General features: G+C 40.1%; 2 protein-coding genes across 6 annotated transcripts in view; one reads left to right on the top strand and one right to left on the bottom strand.

Annotated features, from left to right (window-relative positions):
• The first annotated feature begins 508 nt into the window (after nucleotides 1-508).
• Nucleotides 509-26,094, top strand: PLAAT1 (phospholipase A and acyltransferase 1). 5 transcript variants are annotated; one of them, XM_060298287.1, is made up of 6 exons: nucleotides 509-594; nucleotides 1,676-1,804; nucleotides 7,134-7,267; nucleotides 7,761-7,899; nucleotides 11,690-11,958; nucleotides 22,121-26,094. In XM_060298287.1, exons 2-6 carry the CDS (start codon nucleotides 1,801-1,803, stop codon nucleotides 22,220-22,222), a joined length of 648 nt encoding a protein of 215 aa, XP_060154270.1. In that variant the 5' UTR covers nucleotides 509-594; nucleotides 1,676-1,800; the 3' UTR covers nucleotides 22,223-26,094. The 5 variants fall into 5 exon arrangements, with proteins under 5 accessions (XP_060154270.1, XP_030712472.2, XP_060154271.1 ...); XM_030856612.2 differs by lacking the exon at nucleotides 509-594 and adding an exon at nucleotides 956-1,091; XM_060298288.1 differs by lacking the exons at nucleotides 509-594; nucleotides 22,121-26,094 and adding exons at nucleotides 956-1,091; nucleotides 13,433-13,559.
• LOC115857451 (probable cation-transporting ATPase 13A5) overlaps nucleotides 25,988-27,626 on the bottom strand; it is a 101,502-nt gene continuing 99,863 nt past the window's right edge. Inside the window, 1 exon segment of the mRNA XM_030864412.2 lies at nucleotides 25,988-26,258. Coding sequence (XP_030720272.2) covers nucleotides 25,988-26,258 — 271 coding nt within the window.

The following is a 27,626-nucleotide window of genomic DNA, read 5'->3' as shown; positions in this document are numbered from 1 at the left end:
CCCAATTTCAGACCCTGCAGATTCACCCTTAACCTTCACCACGGAACCTGATTCCTTTATAAAGGCGGCTGCATCTTCAGGTCATTCTTATCCCATTGGGACAAAACAACATAAAATTAGAGAGCTATTTCAGCCTTTGAATCAGTAGGGAAAAAATCCTTCCTTTTAGCTGAGAGTCCATTTATATCAGAGTAAAAATCTAGGTTACGACTTGTTTGAAGGCAAGTCCTTGTGCTGTGCTCCGAAAAGTTCACTTAGCAGTCTGCGGGCCTTCCTTACTTAGCTGGTTTGTTATTCTTGGCCTCCCTTTTTTAGCAAGGAGAAAATGGATACTCTTCATGCCCAGCTTTATTTTTAAACTCTTATGGCTATATTCCTGGAGGCCTCTGCTGGCCCCTGGCCTGAAAGAGAGTCAGTTAGGCCCTGCTCTGTCACGTGCACACCCGAGTCGCCAGTTGCGCAGAATAAGGGACTTGCTCTGCTCCTCTATCTAGAATCAGACCTTTGTCAGGGACAGGGCAGGGCAAGTGGGGAGGGCAACGGGCTGCCCGAGGGAGTCGTGTCTTTAGGGAAGGCCCCATCCGACGGAGCCAGGTAAATTTCCCATTGGGAGAAACTGGTGCCTGGACATCTAGGGCCCTAGGCACCCTCCCTTCCTCCTTTCCGCCCTCCTCCCACTTCTGTAGTTGATCTTAGGCTGGAGGGGGGTGACAGGGAGGAGTCCAAAGCGGGTGGGGTCCACGTGTGTCCCCAAAGTCCTGGGCGCCGGAACTGGCTCCCGGGTACACATTTTGTAGGTATGTGTGGTGGGAAGCAGGGAGGTTTTTTAAGGCCACTCCCTCCTCCCACCTTAGCTTAGACTGAGAGGCTTTCTTGGGGCACAGGGACCAGGATCCTTTCTGCTGCCTCCGAGGAATTTGTGTAGAGTGAGGAGGGGCGCGCTCCTAGTGGACGCAATGTGTATTCGAGCTCACGAACATTTCTGGGCTCAACAAGACAATTTAACGGTACAGCCGCCGCGTCTAGACCAGCCCTTGGTACCGGGAAAATTTGATGCAGGAACGTCCCAGTGGCGGGGCAGGGTGTCCTCGGTTAGTTACCAGGCTGGGGCTGCGCTTCGGCGGCTGGGTTTGTGTGTGTGTCTGTGCGAGCGGAGAGCAGGTGTGGTGTCGGTACTCCCAGGGGTGCGGAGGGGACGGAGGCGGGCGGGCGGGCGGAGGGTCCCCAGGCGGTGGCGCAGCCCGGCCCGGGCGGCAGGAGCAGCGAGCGTGCGCTGCACCGTCGGAGCGCCGGGGCCTTTCCGCGCGGCGGGGTGGCGTTGGCGCCGGAAGCCGGCGTTGGCGCCGGAGGCCGGCCTTGGCTACCGGCAGTACGCCGCTGCCGCCGTGCCCTCCCCCGGGCGCAGATAGAGTGGACCCCCGGCCGGTAGCTGGAGGGGCAGCAGCGGCGTGGCCGGCGCGACCCCAGGACCCTCGCCGCTGCCACCTGTGGGGAGAATAACCCAGGCTTCAGAGTGAGGTGTACTGGGGAGGGGGAGGGAGGACCTCTAGGACCCCGACAGCCTTGCTGAACTGGCTCTCAGACGAGAGAGCCCCAGGGACCAGTAGAGAGCTTCTCGTTTAACCTATGTCCCTCCTCCCCCCTCGCCCCCCCCCCATTTTTCTTTTCTTGCAAGTGGGAGAACAGAGTCCATGGGGAAAGAGAGACTCGCTTTCCCGTGTGACACAGCTATCAAGTGGCAGAACCAGGACTGGACCTCGTCTTACTTACTAAGGCCTTGTATCCACCGTCCTCACTGAAATGAGTATGAATAATAAGTATTTATTATTATAATATATTAGGTTTTGGAACTATGAATGGTGATATCACTGTGGCATTCAGGACTATTAATGTAATTTGTGTGCTGGAAAAGCCCAGCCGCTCTGGCCTCCCTGGGCTCGGGATCCTAGTTCCTTCATTTATTAAACATTCCCTGGGCAGTTACTTGTGACAGCCACTCTGCAGCAAACTGCAGGTGTAGAGATAAACAGGAACCAGCCCTCCACGTGGAGCAGAAGAGAAAATTCCCGACATCAGTAACTCACGCAGGTGTAGCAAACGCAGTGGGCGTTAGAGAGATAAAGGAGTAGTGGTAGCTCGGAAGGAGATGTCACTTGTGGCTGAGAGGAGGTGGACCTTGGGGAGGAGGTGACATCTGATCTGGATCCTTAAGAGTGGGTCATTTGGAAATGGGCAGCGCATTCCAGGTAGAGGTTTCGGTACTAGCAACATAACTCCAGGTGAGAGTGAGGAATAATGGTTTGGTTTGCCTAGAATGTAGGGATGCATAAGGAGTCCAAGATTACAGAGGGAGCGAGATTCGGAGTCGACAGGGGGATCCACGGAGGGATTCCAAGCTAGGAATGAGGGGGCAATGGCTGAGGATGGTTCATTTGGCTGGGAGTTGGAACCCTCAGCTGTAGGGAGAGGATGTGGGAGCAAGGATACTGGCAGCTCTGAGGGTCTGTGAATTAGCCGTTCTGGGAGCCTAGGGCTTCATGGAGCCATCTCAGTGTGGCAGGGCTATGGATGAAAAATGCAACTTTAGGGGGAAATGGTCCAAACTGAATTGGGAGACTGTTGGACTGTAGGGACAGCCCGTGCTTATGTTTCAGACCGCCAATAGCATCCTCGGGAGTAGTTTGTGAAAAAGTGCTCTTAGTATTCGTGTAACACAGGTGGCCCCAGGGACACAAGCAGCAGTTAATCAGCCTGTCCCTATCTGTGCAGGGGGGCCGTTATTTCTTCTGATGCATCCCCCGGGGACCAACAAGGAGCTATAAACAAGGAAGCTTGTTTTGGCATGAAACAGGAAGTTTCTTGTACAAAGATTACAGACACTCTTTATTGTAAACTAGTCAAACAATTCTGTGCAGATGAACCGTTAAAATGAAGTACTTTTACCTTAAAGGTGACACACAAAGATTTCAGCAGAGGACTTAAAAATGTATCTTTAATTCGTTCTGTATTATCCTGTTCATGAAGCACTACATAACACACTTGCACTTGAATGGAATGGGTAGATGTCCATGTAAATTACCCAAGCAGACAGGTTTTAGCCACTTCCCTAAGGTATGATGAGTCTGGGAACCTTCTAAACGCTTCTAGAAGCTTCTCATCTTGACACCTCCCCTGCAGAAGAGCAGGGGTTCCCCAAGGCTCCACTTCCTATTACTCACTGGTTCCACATATGAATGTTTAAAAACTTCCTGTGTTGTCTTATGAAATATACATTCTGTATGCTTTTGCAGCTTCTCTATCTAATGAATATTTGAGAAGGGGGAAAAGATGAAATATCGTTTAGTAGCAATTCCTTTGGCTAGTGATGTTAATCAGTGGAGTAAGGAAGGAGCATGCAGTCTGGAACAAGCAGACAGACCTGGGATTGAATTCTAGTTCTGTCAGTTATTACCTGTGTGACTTTTAGTTCTGATACTTAATTCATCTGAGTCTCAGTTTCCTCGTCTCTAAAAAGGTGATTGCAATCATCAGCTCACAACTGTTGTCCAGTCTCACAGCGTGCAAGAAGGGCTGCAGAAAGGTCAGCAAGGGAGGAGGTATAGTGCACACGGGGACAAGCATTTAAGGATGAGGAGCCTGACCTTGGATGCAGGCTAGTCTGAGTCCAGATGTGCGTTCTGCCCTTTCCCACTGTGTAACTTTGGATGAGTCCCTGAACTGCTGTGAACGTCAGGTTCCTCATATTTAAAATGGGGGAAATAATTATATCTACTTTGTGCTGTTGATTTGAGGATTGCACAGTTTCTGGGAAATAGAATGAGATGAACACTAGAGGTGAAAGGGACCTTGGAAGGCCTCCTCACCTTACCAGCGCCTCTCCCCCGCCCCATGGAAATCTTATTTTTATCAACTGTGACTGTGTTTAAACATTCCCAGTGACAGAGACTGATATCTGTACAAGGTGCTCCATTCCATTGTTGGATCACTCTCAATAAAAGAGAAATTCTCCTCGTATACAGCTAAAAGTTGCCTCATTGTAACTTCCCCATATTGGTCTTCTTCTATGCTCTGCCGGGGCGGGGGGGGAAATACATTGATCTTTTTTTTTTTCATTAAAGATTTTTATTTTGAGCTAATTGTAGATTCACATGCAGTTGTAAGAAATAATACAGAGAGATCCCTTGTACCTTTGCCGGGTTTTCCCCAGTGGTAACATCTTGCAACACGACACTGCAGTATCACAAACAGGTTATTGACATGGACCACATGGAGAGGCAGAGCATTCCACCACCTCTAGCATCTTTCATATGTTGCCTTTTTATAGCCACACCCACTTCCTTCTTACCACTTCCTTAACCCCTGGCAACCATTATTAGTTCTCTGTTTCTATAATTAGGTCATGTCAAAATGTTGTATAGATGGAATCATATATATAACATGTCATGTCACTGGCATTTTTCACTCAGCACAGTTCTCTAGAGATTCATCCTTGGTTGTGTTGTTGCATTTATTAATAGTTTGTTCTTTTTTACTCCTTAGGAGTAGTGTTCCATGGTATGGGTGTACCACAAATTGTTTACTGTTCACCCATGGAAGGTCATCTGGGTTGTTTCCAGTTTTGGCCTATTATGCTATAAACATTCGTGTACAGGTTTTTGTGCAAATATAAGTCTTTAATGCCTCCAGTCTCTGGGATAAATGCCTAGGAGTGCAATTGCTGGACCATATTTTAGTTACAAGGTAAGTTTTTAAAGGAATTTCCAGACTACTTTGAGTGACTGCAACATTTTATATTATCAACAGCGGTGAATGAGTGATCCAGTGACTCCACATTCTTGCCAGCATTTTCTCTGGTCACAATTTTTTAATTTAGCTACTGTGATAGGTATGTAATGCTATCATGGTATTAATCTAAATATCCCTAATAGCCACTGATGTTTAACATGGCTTGACATCTGCGGCTCTTCTTTGATGAAAGGTGTCATTGTGTCCTTTGCTCAAGTTCTAATTGTATTCTTTGCTTCTTAATTGTTAAGTCTTGAGAGTTCTTTGTATGTTCCTGCTATTGGTCCTTTCTTGGATATGTAGTTTTCAAAAATTTTCTCCTGCTCTGTAGCTTGTCTTTTTATCCTTTTAATAGGGTCTTTTGTGCTGCAAAAGTTTTGAATTTTGAGGACATCCAATTTGTCAGTTTTTCCTTTTACGAATAATACTTTTGGTGTCAAGTCTAAGAACTCTTCGTTTACCCTAAATCCTGAGGATTTTCTCCTATGTATTTTTCCCTCTATGTTTTATAATTTTATATTTTACATTTAAGTCCCAAAGTGACAGAACTAGCATGGAGAAGACCTGAAACAAGAACTCATGTCTCTCACACCTAGGGTAGTTATTTTTCCCTCCGTATTTTATAATACAAGTGTTTCAGGGAGTATTTTAAAAAGGTTGGCATTTGCTAATATCACTTTTTAGCTGTAAAATGTGATAATAACATAATAAACTCAAATCATGGTAGATTTTTAAAAAATGAGTTAGGGTTAATTGAATAGTGCACTTGAAAAAAAACGTTACACTACAAAGTACTTTCTGTTCAAATGGTGGTTATTATTGTAAGCTTGGCTAGGTCTCTGAATGCTAACAGGCAGCTGTGTGTGCTTGCTGATTCCTTTTCATGGGAAATGTGTTTGTTTATATCATAGTATAGTATCTATTTTTCCTTTTAGTGCCCATGTGGCCAAATTGTGAACTGCCATATTAATAAGACTCAAACATATTTGAGAGGGTGGTTAGACTTAATAGTTTCCATAAAGTTGTTTTAATAGTTATTTTTCAACAGATGGACAGTTTGCATTTGGCCTCATTTCTGTGACAGTATGATGATTGAAGTTTTCAACAGATGGCATACAAATACTTGGGAAAACACCCTCCCAATATTAATTGTTGTAAAAAAGACTTTTAGTGTGCCAGGAAAATGATAGTCTGTATCCCCAAGCTCTTTGCCTATACTATTATAATTATAATTTAGATGATTTGGAAGTTTCCCTTTCTGGCACTTGGGTTTATTTTGTAAATGAGTATATGTATCTACATTAGAGTGAGAGATGCAGAGGAATACTCTGTTGTCAATTAGATATTCAACATGGATATAACATGAAATCTCCTTTTGATTATCAATGAATGTACATAACTTCCTCTTACTGAATCATTCTACTTGGATGCTGTACATAGAAAATGTAATGTTCCATAAAAATCAACCATCAGAGACTTAAATGTTCTTTCTGAAAAGCACTGACTTAAAAGGAAAAAAATTCACCAAACTGTGAATTTTCAGACATACCCATCAATATGATGAACTTCCCAACCTTCCAAGTTGTCCCCCTTCTGCATCAACCACCTTGCACTGTTTTGGGAATCAGAAATGAGGAATCAGACAGTAAGTGGGGCAGTTGGGGAGTGGTGGAAATCTGTGGGAGTGTTTGTGGTTGTCACAATGACAAAGGGTGTTTACTGATATTTAGTGGGTGTGTTATCGAACCTGGATTTGGGTCCCTTTTCCTGACATGCAGCAAAGCCAACCTGTTGACACTGGATTGTGGTGAAGGAAAGTACAGCATTTATTGCAGGGTGCCAAGCAAGAAGAATGGGCAGCTCATGCTCAAAAGTTCTGAACTCCCCAATGGCTTTCAGGGAAGGGTTTTTAAAGGCAAGGTGAGGGAGGGGCCACAGGGTGTGTGATCAGCTTGTGCTCAATTCTCAGCTTGGTTGGCATCAAGGTGAAGTTTCAAGCATCATTAATCTTCTGGTTTCAACCAGTCTGTGTCTATGTGCTTGAAGTCAGTAGTTTTCACCTGATGGGGTTCTGCTTCCTATAAAAACAACTTAGGAATGTGTGTCAGATATTTATCTATATATTTCAGGGAACTGGAAGTTTGGTGACTCCGCTATCTGGCTGATTTATAGTCTAAATTGTTACCAGTTTCCCCACCCAGCAGCTATTCTTTTTTTCTACTTCTTCACCTTTCCTAATCATTAACTCTTGAGCCAGCCTTTTAAGACTCAGGGGAAGCCTGGAAGACTAAAGCAAAAGCCTTTTTTCTTCAAAGGACAGGGACACGGGGACTTGTATATGGTTTCAGGTGGAGGCCAGTGTGCCTGGGTCTGCACAGCACAGTTCAGCACAAGGAAGAAAGGTCCTGTGTCCTACAGTATGCCTGAATATCTGACTGGACACTCATCTGAGCCTGGAGCTTGTGTCCGCTTAAATCACAGAGTAAGTTTTGCAGGATAAAGTATACTTTTGCACAGAATGTTCGTGAACACCCAGACCTCTTTTTGATTTTACTAAGTCACTATATGCAAGGCTGAAAGACTTCTGATCTTCTGCTTCTGAATCCTGACTTTTTTCATGCTAAGTGCTTTATTATATTTTTTGTATAGTCATGAACTGAACACTTACATAGTAAAACAGATATTATCATGAAATGCTTATTATAATAAAGGAGCCCTGGGGTTAATCAGTATGAGAAGCATTGCTATAGAAAATTAAGCAATAGTAGAGAAATTCTTTCTCCACTTGTCCATGTGTGCACACATAATTCCATGTAGGAATCATTGAAAGAAAAGGACAGTGGTGTGAATCTAAGTATTTAATAAGGAATGCAATCCCAATAAATTCTGTATTGCCATGTTTCTATAGAAGCCTTGAACTGATTTTCTTTTGCCAAGTCATATCAGCTAGATCTTCTTTGTGTCTGTCGTTGCAGATGGCGTTTAATGATTGCTTTAGTTTGAACTATCCTGGCAACCCTCAGCCAGGTGATTTGATTGAAGTGTTTCGTCCTGGCTATCAACACTGGGCACTGTACTTGGGTGATGGGTATGTTATCAACATAGCACCTCTAGGTAAGGTTTGTTTCCAGAAGCTCCTGGGAGCTTTTTAGTTTTCTTGTTACAAGAAGGAATCATGAAAAAATCATAAAATAAAACAGACTAGAAATAAAATGTAGAAAGTAGATAAATCCAACTGATGTAGGTTTACAGAAGGACCTTCTAAGACTAAAGTGGCATTGAAGAAATCACAAAAGCCAATTAATATTAAAATTTTAAACCTCTGGATTAAAAAAACACAGTTAAAAAGTAAATAATCAGCTGGGGAAAATATTTGCCACAAACATGACAAGAGTCACAATGTCTTTATATATAATACAAATAGATGATTTCAATTCATTCAACATCTATTTATAGATTTTCCAGTATGTGCCAAAGGCTATTCTAAATGCTAGGGATACATAAGCCAGTCCCTACACAGTGGAGCTTACATTCTAGTGGAGAGAGAGAGGGAGACAGAGACAGAGAGAGAGGGAGAGAGGGAGAGAGCAAGCCTGAGAGAGGGAGCATGAACAAAATACAGAAAGTAATCTTAGATTAGAGATAAGTGATAATGGAGAAAATCATAGAAGCAGGATAGGAAGTGCTGGGGAGTTGTGGCTGCTGCAGTTTTAAGTTAGCTGGTCAGGAAAATCTCACGAGAAAGTAACATTTGAGACATAACTTGAAAGAGGTGAAGAAACCCAGCATGTGACATTTGGGGAAAGAGTTCCTTAGGCTGAGGGAACAGCAGCGAACACCCAAATCCCAACAAACAAATGGGTAAAAGATTGTGAACAGTCTGTAGAAGACTGTAGAAGACTGTTTTTAAAGGTTTCAGCTTTTCAGTCATCTAGGAATTATAAAATAAAATGACAGATTTTATGCCTCTCACATTAGCAAAATTAAAAAAAATGATAATCTGTTGATAAAGGTATAATGAAATGAACACAAGGATACTGTTGACAGAAATATAAGTTGATAAAATTGTTCGCAAAAACAATTTAACAATATGTGCTAAGAGTCTTAAAGGAGTTCATACGCTCTGACCCTGTAATTTTACCTCTATGAATCTATTCTTGGGAAATACTTTTAGAGATACTAATCTAATATTTGCGTATGAGAATGTTCACTTCTATCTCATTTATAATGGTTTAAAAAACAGAATGGATCAATGGCTAGCAAGGGAATGGTTAAGTGAATTATGATTTAGCCACAAGATATTAGGTATCTGTGTTTGGCAGAATTTTTTTTTTTTTTTTTTTGCGGTACGCGGACCTCTCACTGTTGTGGCCTCTCCCGTTGCGGAGCACAGGCTCCGGACTCGCAGGCTCAGCGGCCATGGCTCACAGGCCCAGCCTCTCCGTGGCATGTGGGATCTTCCCGGACCGGGGCACGAACCTGTGTCCCCTGCATCGGCAGGCGGACTCTCAACCACTGCGCCACCAGGGAAGGCCTGACAGAATTTTTTAGTTGCAAGTAACATAAATTCAAATTCACTTAAACAAAACGGCAAATTCATTGCTTCAGTGAAGGAAACTACAGAAAGAGTAGAGATGGTGCTGGCCTCAGGGATGCCCAGATCTAGGGGATTGAACACTATCAAAATTCTCCATCCCACATCTGAATTCTTTTTCTGTATATTGTCTTCATTATCCCAGGCTATGTCTAAGAAGCTGAGCTGATGACCATAAGCATTCTTAGGCTCTCATCCTTACAGGCTTGTGACCCACAGGAGAGAGTTACTTCTTGCCCATTGCAGTTAGAAAAATCATGGAGAATGACTCTAATTGTCTGGTGTGGGTCCCATGTCCATCACTGAACCATAACTGTGTGCAGGAATAGGATAGTATGACTGGACTAGAAAGAGTCTTTTCCAGAAAGGAAGAAGCAGTGGTAAGATGGGGTGCTCAGTAGACTAAAACAATAATACTTTAACAGCTAAAAATCATTTCTGGACATCTTTAATTGCATGAAAGATGATCTTGTATGATAGCTATTGGAAAATTCCAGATTAAAGTGCATTGTGTAATATGGTACCTGGTTTGCAAAGAAATCATATATACACACATACATGTTAATGCAAACATATACACACACATATACAAGTGATAATAAAAGACAGTAAAAATACATCAAAATAATAATAATAGTTATTTCTGAGTGGCAGGATAATAGGTGGTTTATATTTATTTATGTGTTTATGCTGTATTTTTCTGTATTTTCTACAGGTTTAGAAATGAGCACAAATTATTAAGAAAAATGTATGCAAATAACAAATAGCTTAGAATAATTTTTCCTCAAGATACCTTTATAAAGAAGTGTTTATAGGCCTAAGTCTTACTATCTTGAGAGCTTCTGAGAACTGTTAATGAAGTGATTTTTGCAAGATTTTGAGCTATTTGCCTCTTGTTCTAGAATATTGGAAGTGGAAATGGCAAATAAAATGACATTTACGATATAGAGCCATTCATTCTGTAGAGTCTAATAATTAACGCTAAGCAATTCTTTACATTATCTGCAGTTTTCACAGTTGGAAAATAATATGAGGTTTCTGTGCTGTTTTCTTTTTTCCCACCTTAAGCTCCATCTTTATGTGGTTCAAGCACTGAGCTTTGATCCTGTAGACGGAAGTTAAATTCCTGTTTCTGTTAACTACTTGTGGGATGTTCCACAAGCCAGTTTCTCTCTCCAAGCTTTGATTTTCTCATTGGTAAATTGATTACATCAAACTAGTCACAAAAAAAAATTGAATAATTCTAACTAGGATATATGTGTCCTATGAACTTGTAATGTGTAAGAACTTTTAACATGTAAGATAATTAACTGGAAATGCTGCTCCAATGAAAAGGATTTTGGAGGAGAGAAAAAAAGAGGAGTGGAAAAAAATGTTTGCTTTTAGTCATAACTGAAAGGACAAGTGTCATAACACTGGTTATACAGAGACCCTTCATCTCATGGTTTACTTGAACAATGGCCAAGCATAGCAGTCTCGGGCAGATGGAGAGGGCCTAGGGCCTGGTGTTAAAGCTGAACGCTAAGGAATCAGATGCCTCAGGTGCTGATCACGGCACACCAGGACACAGAGGTTTCAGGCAGTCTAGACCAATGCTTACTAATAGAGGCAGTAAGATGGAGTGGTAGGGCATGGGGAATTGTGACAGGTGGGTAGGGCACAGCTAGGGGCCACATAGAGTGGACAGTGCCTACTACATTAGGTTTAGTTTTAGGACTTAGTTTCTTGGCTAAAGGAACTAGCAAAACAAAGGCAGGGCCCCAGCCTGATCCCAACTGACCCCTGAGAAGACTGGGGTCCCCTGCAGGTTTCAAAGTGAAGCCTAATTAAAAGAACAAGTGTAAAAACAGAGCTGGGTGTAAGGAGTGCTGCTCAGATGCAGGACAAGAGCACTAATCGTAATGCACTACTGCTAAGCCCAATGGTATTAGTTTGGAAGGGTTCAAATGCTGAAAAATAGACTGCGTCATAGAAAAAGGGGGCAATGAACTTATCTGTACTTTGTTGGAAACATATGCCAAGATCCCTAATAATAATCAATTGATAGGGAACTTATTCCTCAAAAATAGGTAGAGTTTTCACACCCAATTTGTTCTATAAATTTTCAAAAAGATAGGTAGATATAGATTTTCAAAAAGTTTTCTTATATTCTCACTCATATAGTATTGAACAGATGTTAGTGATAAATTAGAGAATGAGGGTTTACTATTAGTAAGATTAAATGGTTTCTGGTTTGAGGATAAGTTAGGATGGCAGTGGAGTTCACTGGGCTGGGTCGCTATATCTTGCTAACCAGAATTCTCCTTATAGACGATGGCATTTCTGCATCGTTTACAAGCGCCAAGTCTGTATTCAGCAGAAAGGCCCTGGTGAAGATGCAGCTTTTGAAGGATGTTGTGGGAAATGACACATACAGAATAAACAATAAATACGATGGAACATACCCACCACTCCCCGTGGAAGAAGTCATGCAACGGTCAGAGTTTGTTGCTGGACAGGAGGTGGAGTATGACTTACTTGTCAACAACTGTGAGCATTTTGTGACTTTGCTCCGCTATGGAGAAGGAGTTTCAGAGCAGGTGAGTTTTCTCTAGGAGAAATGGAAGTTTCTTACATTGGGAAAATAATAGCTACTGACTATGATCAAGTTTTCAGGCCTCAAACAAATGGAAAAGAACAAGAAAATATGAGAACACTGAAGGACAAAGGAGGGAATCGAGTTGCCCAAGGTCATGCAGCAATTTCATGACCACACTGAGAGTAGAACATTCGTATCATGAATTTAGGTTAGAAGGGACTTGAAGCAGTCAAGACCATAGCTTTCTGTCATTCTTATTGCCCTCTGTCCTTCAGTTTTTTTTTCCCATTACCGCACCATACAGCAATTAAATCAGTAACTTTATATACTGAAAAAAATATGCTGAAAAGAATGCTGACATTTTTGAGTGGGAGTTCATTTGCCGAAAACATAGATGGTAATAGTGAGATTCTTCTCCATTAGCTGAAAGAGGCTAACTGATGCCATAGCTTGGTGGCTTTGTAGATGTCTTCTGTTTCCTTGCAATGCTAGTTTCAAATAAATGTTGTGCTTTTGAGGAGATCCTTTGATTCATTGAGCTTTTGGAGGATTTTCAGTGAATTAATTGACTTTTTAAAAAATTATTTATTTATTTTTTGGTTGTGCCAGGTCTTAGTTGCAACAGGCAGGCTCCTTTGTTGTGGCTCCAGGGCTCCTTAGTTGTGGCATGCGAACTCTTAGTTGCACTATGCATGTGGGATCTAGTTCCCTGACCAGGGATTGAACCCGGGCCCCCTGCATTGGGAGCTCGGAGTCCTATCCACTGTGCCACCAGGGGGACTTCCCCCACCAGAGGAAGTAGCTTATAGTTTTGTTATTTACCATCACTATTCGGTAGTATGTTAGATTCCTCACTAAAAGCATGCCCTTTCCCTACCTATCTTCCCACCAATCCAATTCCATCATTGATGTTTTAACCTAAAGATTTATTAAAGTGGTGTGAGAAAATGAATATGTAAAGGCTTTCAGTATCTTTAAATGGTGGATCTGTTATATAAATGTCTATTCTGAGGAATGAAGTTACAATTCTGCTCACGAAAGCTTGGGAAAATGGGAGATGGAGCATAATGAAAGGATACATTTGTTTTTATTAAGAAGTAATTTAATTGGAAATTCATTTTTATAAGGAAGTGCATTACCATAATGAATGTTCTATGTAGCAATAAATTGCTTCTGATCCAAAACACAGAGGACGTGCCCACAAGTTTCAGCTCACCTTTGCATTGAAAAGTAGTGGTATGGCTAAGAAATAAAGTTTGTTAATGACAAAGTTGTCCACTGTACTCAATCAGTATTTTTTTTTAATGTGGCTAAATCAAAAGGAATTAAAGCCATCTTTTTGCTTTGACTCTCACTTGTAATCTATCATCTTTCCACCTTTCATACCCAGATCAAGACCCATGAAAAAGTAACCATTTTTTTTTTTTTTTTTAGTAACCATTTTTTTAACAACTAATAGAACTGTTCTTTAGCAGGTTCTGATGAAGATGGTGTAGTGACAGCCTTAAGGACACACCTAAGCTTTGGAATTCTGCTGATCTGAGCTAGAGCCCCATCTTCACCACTTCATAGCCACTTCACACCACTTCATGGATGACTTTGGACACATTGTTTATCAGTTTCCTAATCTATAAAGTGAGGTTGTTTTATAGATTGTAAGAGATTTTTAAAGTCTCTTAGCATACTCCGTTACATATTATTCATCCCAATAAAAAGTGTACTTTCATAGACTACTTTTAATTTCAGTATTTTAGCAATTTTATAGATCTTTGTTGACACTCTTCAGTAAAATTCTCTTGATCTAAGAAACTACAGCACTCAAATTGTTATTTTTATTTCTATCAATAATTAATAGTGTTAGTACTAATAATAACTAATATTAGATTTGTTTTCCAGGGTCCCTTTAAGGCTTAGGGGTCTTGAGCATAGAACAGTATCCTTGGGAAATGGCTGTGTATTTCCCCCAATTTAAAAAACTATAAATACATAAAAAGGTTAGAAAGGTGGAAGGATTGTGGCCCCATCTTTTTCTTCTTTGTACTTTTCTGTGTTTTTTAAAAAATTAATGGACTTTACTTTTTAGAGTAGTTTAAAATTCACAGCAAAATTGAGCTCAAAGTATAGAGAGTTCCCACATACTCCCCCTCCCACACACATAAATGTATCCTTCCCCACTGTCAACATCCTACAGCAGTGTGGTATATTTGTTACAAAAGATGAACCAACATTGGTACATCCTTATCAACCAGAGTCCGTAGTGAAGGAAACCAGAATATGCCACCCGCCAATATGTCACTTTGGCATAAGGATTATTTTGAGCAATTGAGAGACAACTGAGTAGAAGCGGTTGCAAGAAAAGCTCTCTGCCCTCCCCCTATTTGCCTAAAAGCAGGACATAAATTTTCAAAGGTGTTCCTCCTCCCCACTCTACCAGGAAGGACAAAAGTTAATCATCAGGGACAACCAGTGGTTAATGTAAGACCCTTATCAGCCTAGAGAGGGCACTAGAGGTATCTACATAGCAAACTACATACAAGCCTCTGTTTACCATTAGTTTCCTATATGTTTACCTTCCCACAGACTGTTGCCCTTGGAAGGCGAACCACTTTCCTGTGTCCTGTCATTTCTCCACAAATTTATTGTTCTTTGTTGAAGATGCTATATAAGCCTGAATTCTTTGTGTCTTATTTTATTTATTTATTTTTATACAGCAGGTTCTTAGTTATGTATTTTATACATATTAGTGTATATATGTCAATCCCAATCTTCCACCTCATCCCACCACCACCACGCCCCGCTACTTTCCCCACTTGGCGTCCATACGTTTGTTCTCTACATCTGTGTCTCTATTTCTGCATTGCAAACCAGTTAATCTGTACCATTTTTCGAGATTCCACATATATGTGTTCATATACGATATTTGTTTTTCTCTTTCTGACTTACTTCACTCTGTATGACAGTCTCTAGGTCCATCCACATCTCTACAAATGACCCAGTTTCATTCCTTTTTATGGCTAATATTCCACTGCATATATGTACCACATCTTCTTTATCCATTTGTCTGTCAGTGGGCATTTAGGTTGATTTCATGACCTGGCTATTGTAAATAGTGCTGCAATAAACACTGGGGTGCATGTGTCTTTTTGAATTATGGTTTTCTCTGGGTATATGCCCAGTAGTGGGATTGCTGGGTCATATGGTAATTCTATTTTTAGTTTTTTAGGGAACCTGCATACCGTCCTCCAAAGTAGCTGTATCAATTTACATTCCCACCAACAGTGCAGGAGGGTTCCCTTTTCTCCACACCCTCTCTAGCATTTGTTGTTTGTAGATTTTCTGATGATGCCCATTCTAACCAGTGTGAGGTGATACCTCATTGTAGTTTTTTTTTTTTTTTTTTTTTTGCGGTACGCGGGCCTCTCACTGTTGTGGCCTCTCTCGTTACGGAGCACAGGCTCCGGACGTGGAGGCTCAGTGGCCATGGCCCACGGGCCCAGCCGCTCTGTGGCATGTGGGATCCTCCTGGACCGGGGCACGAACCTGTGTCCCCTGCATCGGCAGGCGGACTCTCAACCATTGCGCCACCAGGGAAGCCCCTCATTGTAGTTTTGATTTGCATGTCTCTAATAACCAGTAATGTTGAGCAGCTTTTCATGTGCCTCTTGGCCATCTGTATGTCTTCTTTGGAGAAATGTCTGTTTAGATCTTCTGCCCATTTTTGATTGGGTTGTTTGTTTTTTTAATATTGAGCTGCATGAACTGTTTATATATTTTGGAGATTAATCCTTTGTCCGTTGATTCGTTTGCAAATATTTTCTCCCATTCTGAGGGCTGTCTTTTCATCTTGTTTATGGTTTCCTTTGCTGTGCAAAAGCTTTTAAGTTTCATTAGCTCCCATTTGTTTATTTTTGTTTTTATTTCCATCTCTCCAGGAGGTGGGTCAAAAAGGATCTTGCTGTGATTTATGTCAAAGAGTCTTCTTCCTAGGTTTTCCTGTAAGAGTTTTATAGTGTCCGGTCTTACATTTAGGTCTCTAATCCATTTTGAGTTTATTTTTGTGTATGGTGTTAGGGAGTGTTCTAATTTCATTCTTTTACATGTAGCTGTCCAGTTTTCCCAGCACCACTTATTGAAGAGGCTGTCTTTTCTCCATTGTATATCCTTGCCTCCTTTGTCATAGATTAGTTGACCATAGGTGCGTGGGTTTATCTCTGGGCTTTCTATCTTGTTCCATTGATCTATATTTCTGTTTTTGTGCCAGTACCATATTGTCTTGATTACTGTATCTTTGTAGTGTAGGCTGAAGTCAGGGAGTCTGATTCCTCCAGCTCCGTTTTTTTCCCGCAAGATTGCTTTGGCTATTTGGGGTCTTTTGTGTCTCCATACAAATTTTAAGATTTTTTGTTCCATTTCTGTAAAAAATGCCATTGGTAATTTGATAAGGATTGCATTGAATCTGTAGATTGCTTTGGGTAGTATAGTCATTTTCGCAATACTGATTCTTCCAATCCAAGAACATGGTATATCTCTCCATCTGTCTGTGTCATCTTTTTTTTTTTTTAATTTTTTATTTATTTATTTATTTATTTTTGGCTGTGTTGGGTCTTTGTTTCTGTGCATGGGCTTTCTCTAGTTGCGGTGAGAGGGGGCCACTCTTCATCGTGGTCACGGGCCTCTCACTGTCGCGGCCTCTCTTGTTGCAGAGCACGAGCTCCAGACGCGCAGGGTCAGTAGTTGTGGCTCATGGGCCTAGTTGCTCTGCGGCATGTGGGATCTTCCCAGACCAGGGCTCGAACCCGTTTCCCCTGCATTGGCAGGCAGATTCTCAACCACTGCACCACCAGGGAAGCCCCTGTTTGTGTCATCTTTGATTTCTTTCATCACTGTCTTATAGTTTTCTGAGTACAGGTCTTTTACCTCCTTAGATAGGTTTATTCCTAGTTATTTTATTCTTTTTGTTGCAATGGTGAAGGGGATTGTTTCCTTAATTTCTTTTTCTGATCTTTTGTTGTTAGTGGAATGCAAGAGATTTCTGTGCATTAATTTTGTATCCTGCTACTTTACCAAATTCATTGATTAGCTCTAGTAGTTTTCTGGTGGCATCTTTAGGATTCTCTATGTATGGTATCATGTCATCTGCAAACAGTGATGATTTTACTTCTTCTTTTCCAATTTGTATTCCTTTTATTTCTTTTCTTCTCTGATTGCCATGGCTAGGACTTCCAAAACTATGTTGAATAATAGTGGCGAGAATGGACATCCTTGTCTTGTTCCTGATCTTAGAGGAAATGCTTTCAGTTTTTTACCATTGAGAATGATGTTTGCTGTGGGTTTGTCGTATATGGCCTTTATTATGTTGAGGTAGGTTCCCTCTTTGCTCACTTTCTGGAGAGTTTTTTATCATAAATGGATGTTGAATTTTGTTGAAAGCTTTTTCTGCATCTATTGAGATGATCATATGGTTTTTCTCCTTCAATTTGTTAATGTGGTGTATCACACTGATTGATTTGCATATATTGAAGAATCCTTGCATCCCTGGGATAAATCCCACTTGATCATGGTGTATGCTCCTTTTAATGTGTTGTTGGATTCTGTTTGCTAGTATTTTGTTGGGGATTTTTGCATCTATATTCATCAGTGATATTGGTCTGTAATTTTCTTTTTTTGCATTATCTTCGTCTGGTTTTGGTATCAGGGTGATGGTGGCCTTGTAGAATGAGTTTGGGAGTGTTCCTTCCTCTGCAGTTTTTTGGAAGAGTTTGAGAATGATAGGTGTTAGCTCTTCTCTAAATGTTTGATAGAATTCGCCTGTGAAACCATCTGGTCCTCGGCTTTTATTTGTTGGAAGATTTTTAATCACAGTTTCAATTTCAGTGCTTGTGATTGGTCTGTTCATATTTTCTATTTCTTCCTGATTCAGTCTTAGCAGTTGTGCATTTCTAAGAATGTGTCCATTTCTTCCAGGTTGTCCATTTTATTAGCATAGTGTTGCTTGTAGTAGTCTCTTATGATGCCTTTGTATTTCTGTGGTGTCCATTGTACCTTCTCCTTTTTCATTTCTAATTTTATTGATTTGAGTCCTCTTCCTCTTTTTCTTGATGAGTCTGGCTAAAGATTTACAATTTTGTTTATCTTCTTAAAGAACCAGCTTTTAGTTTTATTGATCTTTGCTATTGTTTTCTTTGTTTCTATTTCATTTATTTCTGCTCTGATCTTTATGATTCCTTTCCTTTTACTAACGCTGTGTTTTGTTTATTCTCTCTCTTTGAGTTACTCTTCCCTGAATTTCTCCCATGAGTATATGAGATATGCATTTTAATAAACTTCTGTTTGCTTTCCTCTTATTACAGAGCCTCAGCTGAGAACTTGTTATGGGTAAAGGAAAAAATTTTCTTCCCCTAAAATAGTTAACATAAGGGTTCACTCTTTATGTTGTAAATTCTGTTGGTTTTGACAACTGTGTAATGTCATCCTGTATACTCTGCTTAATCATTCCCTCTTTCTCTAAATCTCTGGCAACCACTGATTTTTTTTTTTTTTTACTGCCCTGTAGTTTATCTTTCCCAGAATGTCATATAGTTGAAATCATACTAAGCAATATGCACTTAAAATTCTTCCATGTCTTTTCATGGTTTGGTTTCTCATTTCTTTTTATCGCTGAATAATATTCCCTTGTCTGGATGCACCACAGTTTATTTTTCCACTCACCTACTGAAGGACATCTTGGCTGCTTCCCAGTTTTGGTAATTATGAAAAAAAGCTGCTGGAAATATTTGCATGTAGGTCTTTTGTGGATGTTAATTTTTGACTCATTTGGATAAACACCAAGTATTATGATTGTTGGATCATACGGTAAGAGTATGTTTAGTTTTGTAAGAAACTGCCCAGCTGTCTTCCAAAGTGACTGTACCATTTTGAATTCCCATCAGCCTTGAACGAGAGCTCCTGTTGCTCCAAATCTTTAGCATTTAGCACTGTCAGCGTTTTGGAGGTTAGCCATTCTGATAGGTACGTGGTTGTATCTCCATTGTTTTAATTTGCAATTCCTTAAATATGTATGATGTTGGACATCTTTTCATGTATTATTTGCTATCTGCATATCACATTTAGTGATGTGTCTCTTGAGATCTTTAGCCCAATTTTAATTGTGTTGCTTGCTTGTTTTCATATTGTTGAGTTTTAAGAGTTCTTAGCGTATTTTGGAAAACTATCTTTTATCAAATATGCCTTTCACCAATGTTTTCTTCCAGCCTGTGGCTTGTCTTTTCCTTATTTTTATAAATTTCTAAAATCAACATTTCTCACTGTTCGAGTCTAAACAAGTTATTAAAATGTGTCTATCTTTGTGGAAGATAGCAGCACCCTTGAATGGGCCTGGACAAGCTGACACTACACGCTGACTGTGTTTCTTTGCATAACACTGCAGCCTTAGAGTCTTGGAGGAAGAGGGATTTTGATAACCCCTACAGTCATCTGTGACCCAGCTAAACTGATGTCTGGACCCAGCTGCTTCAGTTATAGCTAACATTTCATTGAGCATGTATATATAGATCCTCAGAATGGGTTGTTTACCATGCCCCCCCCCCCGAAAGCCCTATAAAGGATGAAGTGTGCCGGATAGGATTTGGTGATCTTGTAATCCTAAATCAGCCATGAAGTAAAAGCTCTTGTTCATGCTGTTTCACCACAAAAATCCTGGGATTTTCTAATCTTGCAGGTCAGATCCCATTACACATAACTCTAAGGGATTGTCCAAATTACATGTGCTTTTTCCATTTAGAATGCAACTTGAAAAAAATAAATGTTTGGGATTTGGGAAACTGCATGCTGGAAGTGGCTTTATTATAATTGTATCTTGCCTGTGCAATCTCAGGGGATTTTGAGTTAGTATTAAGTTGTCTGTCCCCTTCCCAGGTCTCTTAGACTTATGGGATTTCTCTCACATGTTATGTTTCTAGTGGCTGAAAGATACCCAATGAGTTAGGACTGCATCTAGCTGGGGCCACCCCACCCACAGGATCCTGCCATTTTCCCAGGGCTGTCCTCTGCTGCCATTTGATATCTCTGTTTAAAGACACCAATTGCACCTTCCTGTTTTTGCATTGCCTGCCATATTTTCCTGTATCAGCCCTCCTTGGAATCTCAGCATCTGCCTGGAATTGCATGAGGTTTGGGCTTGGTTTATAATCCTTACTCCCTGTCTGATTATTGATTCTGCCCCTCTTTGGAATTTTGTCTGGTATCTTGTATCTCCCAGCCCTTTTTTGCTCCCCATGAGCTATGTGGGTAGCTCTATGCTATAGTGAATTCTGACTCTCTCCTGGGAAGCAACTTAGGTAGCAACTAATTAAAAATTATGGATAAAAGAAATAACCAACTAACCAAATACATTAAATTAGAATTGTAAACTAAAATAGGATTTTTCAGTTGTTTGCCAGTGTCGTTCTCTTTGGCAACTGGGGATGGTAACAGAGCAGGGAGTTATAATTACAGGCCTCATCCCTAGAGACCACAGGATGATGTAATGAAGTGAATACTCTTGCCATTGTGCTTCTGTCCTGGCTAGAACCCATGCTGCCTGTTCCCCATAGGGAACCCACAGTTAGGGAGGGAACATTATGTGGCATATGGGGGTGGCAGGCTCCGTGGTGGAGGGCTGTGGGTTAGACAGAGGGCATGCTCCAGTGTGAGCTGGGTCACACTTTCCAGCACTGGGGCTGGTCTCCAGAGTAATTTAGGAAAAATGTTTTGCTTTATTTGAAAGCCCGATTCTTAACTCCCAGAGAATAACTGTTGTTTTCAGAATACCTGATGACTCTGAAGTATCTGAATGTGACCTTTGGGTCATAAAATTGCACTGCAGATGGAAGGCGATATTAGTTGAGTGCCATGAAACCATGAATATTCATCAGTTCCATCATCATGATGATGATTAATACCCTTAAAGATATAAATGTCTGAGCTCCTTTATGGACAATTGAGCTTGAGAGTGGTTTATTTTCGTTTGTCTACATGAGAAATTACTTTTTGACATGATAGTTATCATCAGTATTGACTTCTCTTGAAGTTTGTTTATCAGAATAGAAAGTGTATCTACCAAATAAGAGCCTATAGGTATTGAGCTCAAGTCACATCCCTGAATTATTTTCCTAACAGACATGAAGTCAAGGAACACACACACACACACACACACACACACACACACACACACACACACACACACATATACGGGTCCATCCAAATGCTGTCATCTTTTTAATAGACTTCTTGAATGAATGCTCCCACTTTCTTATCATGTCTACACCCCTCAACCAATACACACACACACACACACACACACACACACACACACACACACACACAGGATATTCACCTTGATATAGAATCAACCAAACCAGTATGTGTTTAGGGGGTAGGGGTTTCATAGGGGGAGAACACATGGTTCAAGATTAAACTATATCTAAACATCCTGGTGGTACGACCTCCCTCGGGCAAATCACTTTTAACTTCTCAAGTTTTACAAAACAGGAGTAATGCTACCTCCCAGGGGTACTATGACAATTATTAGGAATTGTGGCATAATGAGTTTGTAAACTCTCAGAAGCTATAAAAATATGAGGAATCTCGGGCTTCCCTGGTGGCGCAGTGGTTGCGAATCTGCCTGCTAATGAAGGGGACACGGGTTCGAGCCCTGGTCTGGGAGAATCCCACATGCCACGGCAACTAGGCCCGTGAGCCACAACTACTGAGCCTGCGCGTCTGGAGCCTGTGCTCCGCAACAAGAGAGGCCGCGATACTGAGAGGCCCGCGCACCGCGATGAAGAGTGGCCCCCGCTTGCCACAACTAGAGAAAGCTCACACACAGAAACGAAGACCCAACACAGCAAAAATAAAATAATTAATAAACTCCTACTCCCAACATCTTCTTAAAAAAGAAAAAGAGGGATCTCTACCTATGTGTATTTCTATCTTTGTCATAATTATAATAATTATAAATTTATTTCATCTGCATACAGAATTTTAATTTTGCATTGAGTTTTAAATTCATCCATTGTACATTAAAATGGGTCTTCAGTTTAGGAAACAAGCTAAAGCTGGGGTTTAGGACACTGAGATGCTTTTAGAATAAGATGTGTTTTTGTTTGTTTCCTGTTTCCTTATAGGCCAACCGAGCAATAAGTACCATTGGGTTTGTGGCAGCTGCCGCTGGTGCCTTCTCTTTCCTTGGCTTGTTTCCAAAAAGACTAAGAGCAAAATACTATTAATTTACTGAAGAGATATTGGAGCCGAAGGAATTTGTGAGGAAGAAAAGAAACTTGGGATGAATACTTATTTTCAATGTATCATTGTTGTTCCAAATTCCAATGATGGATGGCAGGCTCTTTAATAAATTGTTTACTGGTATTGTCTCATCACTGAGCCATGGAAATTTTTCTCCCTACTAGCATAGATTTCCTGTGGCAGCTTGAGTAAGAAGCAGTAGCCTTTTGAGTGAGCCAGCAGAGGACCTTAATATCACATCATCATTTATCTTCTATAAATATTGTTTTCCTTTCCCCTGAGGGTAACTATTTTGTATTTGCCAGAGGGATAAAGAACCTTTTATATGTGATTTTGAAAAAAATGTTAAGAGCCCCCAATTTTTGGGTTGACATCAAAATTCATATTCCTTTTCTGGTGAGAAAAGAATTTTGGAAATTCAGCATTTGGTTAGGCAGCTTGAAGAACTTTTGATTAATAAACCATTTGAGGCTGGACACCCATCTCCTTGCTCCTGTGTAGATGGGGGCAGGGGGTGAATGGGAGAAGGAACTCTCGGCTCCAGTGTTTCAGATCCAGTGATTTCCCTGGAAGCGACTCATTTGTAAGGAATATGTGAGAAGCTGGAGTGGGCTGTTACTTCTACAAAGCTCCATCATTCCCTTTGGATTTTGAAGTATTTCAAGAGTTTGACCCTCCTAACCTTAGCAAGAGATCATTAAATGTAGGTTTAAGGTGCCGTATTTAGAAAACAATATCCTGTGTTACTTTTCAAGGCTTTTACTATGTCAAGGAGTGTCATGATTTTACCCTTGCATTTTATTGATTATGTGTTGAACGAAACACACTACTTTTTCATACCTTTCCAGTGGAATTCTTATCGGCAGCAGGTGGGGAGAAGTGGATGCAGGTCTCTATACCCTGGGATTATATCAGATATTATAACATTACCCTACAAACGACACTGCCAGCTAATGACATCCTTATTGTGCCATCATTAAAAGTATGGCATTAAATAAAGGAAAAGTTTAAGTAAATTTAGGGGGTTCGGGGTGGAATGAGGGAACCAGGAATATGGTAGATAAAGTAACTAAACAGATGACTCAGTGAAAGTCTTGGACCTGTTAAACTGATTTAGATTTTACTCCCAGGCCAGAAATACTTTACAATCTAATTGCAGGGTTAAGAATACTGATAACAGAAGGGGTCACGTGCTACCATCAGGGCAAGTAGAGACCCTGTCTCTCTTCCTTTTCCCTGACTAATTCCTTCCCTTTCTTATGGCACCATTTCTGTCTGCAGATAAATCCCCTTCCTGCAGATAAACTCTCTTCCCCGCTTTTCTTCTGGGAGGTGTGTCTCCTACCTGATAGCATGATCCAAAATTATCCCTGCATTTTTATTCTAAATTCAGTTTCATATCCCTTTTATGTCCTACTCTCAATAGTAAAATTATAAAAGAAAAAAAAAGGCTCTTTCCTAGTATTGTCTAATCAGGGTGAGATTGGCAGCAGCTTAATGTGTTCTGTCTCCCTGGGTGTGCTTACTTTTTAATAAAGATAACTGCAGAGGACAAATCTTAGCCCTAAACAGGAGACTGGGGTGTGGTGAAATTTCCACACTGGCCTATGGGTGAGGGAATAGAATTGGCAACACAGAGGACATCCTGCGGATCCTCAGGTCAAACCCTTCTAGAGGACTCTGAACATGTCCACTCCAGAAGGCAGTCCTAGCAATACTGAAAAGTCACAAGTGTGCTTTTAAATGAAATTCATGGATTCATTTTTCACAGGTAGTGTTCAAGTCTCTAGCAGTTTTCAGCCTTAGAGATAAGCTCACAAAGTTAGCCATCAGTCTTCTCAAAAAGTGGCCACTCTTGGTGATGGGTCGTTTAAGACTGTCTGGTTTGTTTTTCCTATAGGTGATCATTTGATATGTGGCCATGTTCATTGTGCTTTCGTCAAACATTTTCCCCAAGACTACTTAACCTTTCTCTGAGTGTATTTTTAATGAAGTCTAGTGTAGAGTCCAACTTTATCATGTCCAGTCCCCACCTTCAAAAAGGATGTGTGAAATAAAGATCATCGCCTATCAGATACCTAATTGGTTGTTGAAAACCTGAGTGGTGGGAGGCTGTACATTTGTTGAAAAAAGATTTTAAAAAAAATCTTTTTATGCTATCTACATGTCATAGTGTATCAATTGAATCTTCTCGTTCTAAAGGTCAAATTACTAAATACAGATATTTCAGCTCAAGGAACCTGAGCTGCCGTGTTTTAGGTTGACATGTATTTCTTAATCATAAGCTAAATTAGACACATTTAAAAATTGTCACTCTCCAAGAGCTGCACATCCAAGAAAAGATTAAAAATAAAATAAAATATTAAATGTTTGTTTGAATAGGAATTTGCATTTATGCTGCTGGTTTGTGTAAAAAGCATATAATACTATTTACAGCAACGAATTACTGAAATTTGAAAACATTTTTTCAATCCTAAATATTTCAGAATTGTAAAGACATGATTGAATCCATGCATCACAGCATTAGGCACGTAATGGGCACTCTTAGAATGGGACTGGTTAACTAATTGCCTATGACCCATTAAAGATCTGTTTAATTAGCAAAATTAGATTTATGCTTACAAGGAAATCCTAGTAGGGAATTTAAAATGTTCACTAGGAATAAATGTCCTCTCAAGGTCACAGTGAGGTTGATATATGTTAAAGGTAATAAAGTGCAGAATATATTTGTAAAGCATGTACCCGTTCTTGTGGTCCTTAATGTGCATCTGATAATTGATTTAGATTATGAAAAGATGAAATGGAACTTAAGTCATTTAGCATCCTGAGAATTGTCATGCTGTACATACAAACATTATGGGTCCCTTCCCTAGGATTGCTTCTTTTAAGATGAGCAATGCTGGGTCTGGGCCAACTTTTGGAGTTAGAACTTGAGATTTTCCTGTCAGTAATAAAAAGCAAATAAAGGTGCCATGCTTCTTTGAGTGAAAAGTACATTTTAATAGTTTATTTCATTACCTTTGTGATCTACTCTGGACCTTCTAGCTCACAGGCCCCAAAACAATATACTTTGGGAGATGCCAACATCGGTGGAGTTTGCTTAGATGTTAGCTGTGTCCAAGCCAAGATTATAGGCAATTATCAGACACCTCCATCATTCTCCACTTCCACACTTACCACCGTTAGAGCTGAATTTTCTGAAGTAAATTTCAATTCTTGCTTCTCTATTAAAACCATATAAAGAAGCAAAACGAGGAATTCTGTGACCTTGGGAAAAGATATATGCATAAATGTTCTTTGCAAGTGAATATAACGTTAAGTAAACATGTAACAATTTATTGAGAAGCTTTTTTTTCCAGATTCCTTTATTTCCATAGATGAAAGTAAAAATATGTTGATGAAACTTTCAAAGATCAAACTGTCCTTCATTTGTTCTTTCTTCTATTGATGTTCATACTATTAATTTTACTACCGTGAAAAGTTGTGTATTTTAACCAGGATAATGCTATGCATTGTGAATAAAGTTTGTTAGAAAAAAACCGATACTCTAGGAAATGCATTATTTTTCTCAATGGTAGAGGATACAGTCAAAATAAACATATTTAAGGGCCTTTGTTGCAAGGCCCAATACACTGAGAAGTGCACTTTGAATCTTCAGATGGAGAAAGAAAAGATAAGGGTAGACTATCATCACCTCTCTACAGTGTTTTAGTTTCTGGGTAAAAGAGGGATGCAGTTAACAATTCTGATTACAATCTGGTCCAAAAATGTGGTTCTGTGGTTTGGCCTCCCAATTTGAGTTTTTCTTTTGGAATCTGTTCAGAGCTTTCATAGCCTTGGTTGATGTAGAATCCATTTGTGCCATCGCCTGAATAATCTGTCCTGTTTGTGGGAGGCCAGGTTGGGTCTTCTGCCAGTTTTTTTTTTTTTTTTTGCCAGTTCTTATATTGACTTTTAGAATGGATTCCACATTTTTTCTTGATCAGTAGCCAGAGCTCTCGATTTTGAAGGATGGAAAATCAGGTGGAAAAAACAATTAAACCATCATCCACTTCCCCTGGCAGCCAGGTTGCTTACTGCCACCCCTTGTTTTCCCAGGCCTTGCTCTAAAGGTGCTTATTACTGATGCTGTGGCCCCTTCTCTCTGCAGCCCCACGAAACCTAGCAGCTCCCCGGGTTCTTTCCCTTGAGAATTGAGAGCATGCTTGTGTTCACAGAAATCTCCAAAAACTTACAGCCTTTCATTTCCACAGATTTCCTAGTTCAATCCTGGCTGGCAATTCACTTAGAATTATTTTACTGCCGGACTGAAATGATAACAAAATAATGCACTCAAAATCAAGAGAAGAAAAAAATCACTGCTACCTGCTCCATGCCACAAAGAAGGTGTCAAATAATGGTTTGTTGAATGAATGAATGAACTCTAGAAAGCAAATGGGTTTTGCTTTCCATTTTGGGGGTGGGGTCTCTTTTTTCTGTGCTTACAAGTACGCACAATTTTTATGCATTTATAATAATAGAATTGGTCAAATCTTGCATTCCACTTTTGTTTATACTAGACTCTCTGTCATATACAGTTTGTAGCTACCATCTTCTCAATAATCATTTTTAATGATTGTATAACATCTCTTCAAATTGCTGTATTACTATTTATTTTAACAGCATCTCTACTTCTGAACACTTGAGTTGAATTTAATATTTTACCACTGTAGATAATACTATGATGAAAACCTTCATACATACAAGTTTCTTCTCTCTTTTTAGGTTGTTTTTTAAAATAAAGTCTCAAAAATGGAATTCCTTTGACTGTGAGAAATTTTATGTGCCTTGTGTACAATGGGATATTTGTATATAAGCATATTTTTTCTTAATTTGGTCGATGCCTTTTCCCAAGGAACTTCAGTACATGAATCTTTTTATTGAACTGTCCCTTAAAAAATAGTACCTGAGCCTTTCACTGAGTAGGTAAAGTCATTTAGTGACACTGAGTAGAAGAGAAATGCTATAGGAGACGGCCTTCAAAGGGTAAGAATTGACTAGAATGAGCAATGGCTTCCCTTCTCTCTTAATTAAGGAAGCCTTCCTGAAGACAGTTCTTCACTCTAAAAGGTCGCATTGAATTTTAGAGCTAGAAGGTCACCTGGTCTAGTCTCTACCAGATTATTAAAAATACTAGGAAAGTACAATACAATGCCTTCATGTGAGACAAAATTAGTTAATTTGATGTTTTGCTTTCTACAGTACAGATACTGAGAGCATTTCTAGGCAGCCTTCAAAGAATTTCTCATTTCCCCAAAGAGAACATGTGCAGTATCACTTTGGGGGATTAAAGTGATTGCTCTAAAAACTGAGCATCTGTTGAGAGTCAGTCCTTTATTTATCTCCCCA

The sequence above is a fragment of the Globicephala melas genome, chromosome 4, assembly GCF_963455315.2.
Source record: "Globicephala melas chromosome 4, mGloMel1.2, whole genome shotgun sequence".
Taxonomy (NCBI): domain Eukaryota; kingdom Metazoa; phylum Chordata; class Mammalia; order Artiodactyla; family Delphinidae; genus Globicephala; species Globicephala melas.
The sequence above is the reverse complement of the archived record's forward strand: the minus strand, read 5'-3'. Positions and strand labels throughout refer to the sequence as shown.

Bases quoted from the DNA above. Each gene is read 5' to 3' on its own strand.
- PLAAT1 (XM_060298287.1), top strand. The intron at 7,268-7,760 runs GTAAGTTTTGCA...CTGTCGTTGCAG, and splicing joins GTGTCCGCTTAAATCACAGA to ATGGCGTTTAATGATTGCTT. The intron at 7,900-11,689 runs GTAAGGTTTGTT...TTCTCCTTATAG, and splicing joins TATCAACATAGCACCTCTAG to ACGATGGCATTTCTGCATCG.